Source organism: Morus notabilis, unplaced genomic scaffold, assembly GCF_000414095.1.
Source record: "Morus notabilis unplaced genomic scaffold, ASM41409v2 Scaffold1334, whole genome shotgun sequence".
Classification (NCBI taxonomy): Eukaryota; Viridiplantae; Streptophyta; class Magnoliopsida; order Rosales; family Moraceae; genus Morus; species Morus notabilis.
This window is the reverse complement of record NW_010364736.1, coordinates 9,497-12,198: the sequence shown is the minus strand read 5'-3', so window position 1 is coordinate 12,198 and position 2,702 is coordinate 9,497. Positions and strand designations below refer to the sequence as shown.

The following is a 2,702-nucleotide window of genomic DNA, read 5'->3' as shown; positions in this document are numbered from 1 at the left end:
ACTGCTACTGCTACGGCTACTACTACTGCTGCTACTGTTACTGCTACTACTGCTACTCCTACTACTACTACTACTACAACTACTGCTACTACAACTACTGCTACTACTGCTACTACTACTACTACTACTGTTACTGTTACTCCTGCTGCCGCTGTTGCTACTCATACTACTATTACTATAACTACTACTACTTCTACAACTACTGCTACTGCTACTGCTACTGCTACTGCTACAGCTACTACTACTACTACTAGTACTACTACTGCTGCTACTACTACTGCTACTGCTACTGCTACTGCACTACTACTACTACTACTACTACTACTACTACTACTACTACTACTACTACTACTACTACTACTACTACTACTACTACTACTACTACTACTACTACTACTACTACTACTACTACTACTACTACTACTACTACTACTACTACTACTACTACTACTACTGCTACTATTGCTGCTACTACTGCTACTACTACTACAACTGCTACTACTACTTCTACTACTACTGCTACTACTGCTACTGCTGCTACTCTTACTGCTACTGCTGCTGCTACTGCTACTACTACTGCTACTACTGCTACTACAGCTACTACTGCTACTACTGCTACTACTGCTGCTACACCTACTACTACTACTACGACTACTACTACTACTACTACCGCTGCTACTGCTACTACTACTGCTACTGCTACTGCTACTACTACTGCTGCTACTGCTGCTACTGCTGCTACTCCTGCTACTGCTGCTGCTGCTGCTGCTGCTGCTACTGCTGCTGCTACTACTACTACTACTACTACTACTACTACTACTACTACTACTACTACTACTACTACTACTACTACTACTACTACTACTACTACTACTGCTACTGCTACAGCTTCTGTTACGGTTACTGCTGCTGCCGCTATTGCTACTACTACTACTACTACTACTACTACTACCACTAGTAGTACCACTAGTACTACGACAACTACTACTACTACTGCTACTGCTACTGCTACTGCTACTGCTCCTGCTCCTGCTACTGCTACTGCTACTGCTACTGCTACTGCTACGGTTACTGCTGCTGCCGCTATTGCTGCGGCTACTAACAATTCCTCACTTGCTGCCCCTTGCTTTTGTGCCGGCCGCTGCTGCTGCTGCTACTGCTGCTGCTGCTGCTGCTACTGCTGCTGCTGCTGCTGCTCCTACTACTCCTACTACTGCTACTGCTGCTACTCCTGCTACTGCTGCTACTGCTACTGCTACTGTTACAGTTACTGCTGCTGCCGCTGTTGCTACTAATACTACTAATACTACAACTACTACTACTTCTACTACTACTACTACTGCTACTGCTACTGCTACTGCTACTGCTACTGCTGCTGCTGCTACTGTAACTGCTACTGCTACTACTGTTACTGCTCATACTGCTACTACTATTGCTGCTACTACAACTGCTGCTACTACTTCTGCTCCAACTGCTACTCCTGCTACTGCTACTGCTACTGCTACTACTACAGTACTGCTACTGTTGCTGCTACTGCTGTGCTACTGCTACTAGTCCTACTACTTCTACTACAACTGCTACTGCTGTTGCTATTGCTGCTGCTGCTACTGTTGCTGCTACTGCTACTGCTGGTGCTGGTGCTGCTACTGCTACTGCTACTGTTGCTGCTGCTGCTACTGCTGCTGGTGCTGCTGCTGCTCCTACTACTCCAATTGCTACTCCTGCTACTGCTACTGCTACTGCTACTGCTACTACTACTGCTACCGCTGCTGCTGCTGCTACTACTGCTGCTGCTGCTGCTACTACTGCTGCTGCTGCTGTTGCTACTGCTGCTGCTACTACTACTAGTACTACTACTTCTACTACTACTGCTACTGTTGCTGCTACTACTACTACTACTTCTACTACTACTACTACTACTACTACTACTACCACTACTACTACTACTACTACTACTACTACTACTACTCTTGCTGCTGCTGCTGCTACTACTATTACTACTGCTACTACTACTGCTACTGCTACTGTTACTACTGCTACTGCTACTGCTATTGCTCCTACTGCTACTGCTACTGCTACTGCTACTGCTACTGCTACTGCTACTGTTACTGCTACAACTACTGCTACTACTACTGCTGCTGCTACTGCTGCTACTGCTGCTGCTACTGCTGCTGCTGCTGCTGCTACTATGACTACTACTACTACTACTACTACTACTACTACTACTAGTACTACTACTACTACTACTTGTACTACTACTACTACTACTACTCCTACTTGTCACGCCCCCCAAACGGGGTGGGTGACGTGGAACTCGATTTGGGATTAATAAAGCAGATTCCCAACCGGGTCCCACATTTAACTACATAAAAATATAAATAAACGACATAATCCAGGAGCCTCTGACACATAGGGCTCCACCCCACAGGACATACAGTATCGTACATACATGCACATGTAAATAATCAATTACAATAGACATCATCCACAGTCTAGTAAATTCAAATGTCATTTATTACAAATTCTTACATATTCCTTACACTTTATGTCAGAGGATGAACACAATCCTCACTTGATCATTCCGTAGCACCACTCAACTACTCCCGCTACTGTGCCCCGCTCCTAGAGTCTCCTGGGAAGGGTTTTAAACATTTGAAACATAAAACATGAGCGAAAGGCCCAGTAGGATATAATTTGAAATA

At 44.9% G+C, this 2,702-nt stretch overlaps 1 protein-coding gene across 1 annotated transcript in view; it reads left to right on the top strand.

Moving 5' to 3' along the window:
* LOC112093271 (uncharacterized protein DDB_G0271670-like) overlaps positions 1–1,741 on the top strand; it is a gene marked incomplete at its 3' end in the record, with an annotated part of 5,922 nt that extends 4,181 nt beyond the window's left edge. Inside the window, exons 3-4 of the mRNA XM_024171394.1 lie at positions 889–1,067; positions 1,514–1,741. Of these exons, the coding sequence (XP_024027162.1) occupies positions 889–1,067; positions 1,514–1,741 (407 nt within the window). The remainder of the gene's footprint in view (positions 1–888; positions 1,068–1,513) is intronic.
* Positions 1,742–2,702: the final 961 nt, after the last annotated feature.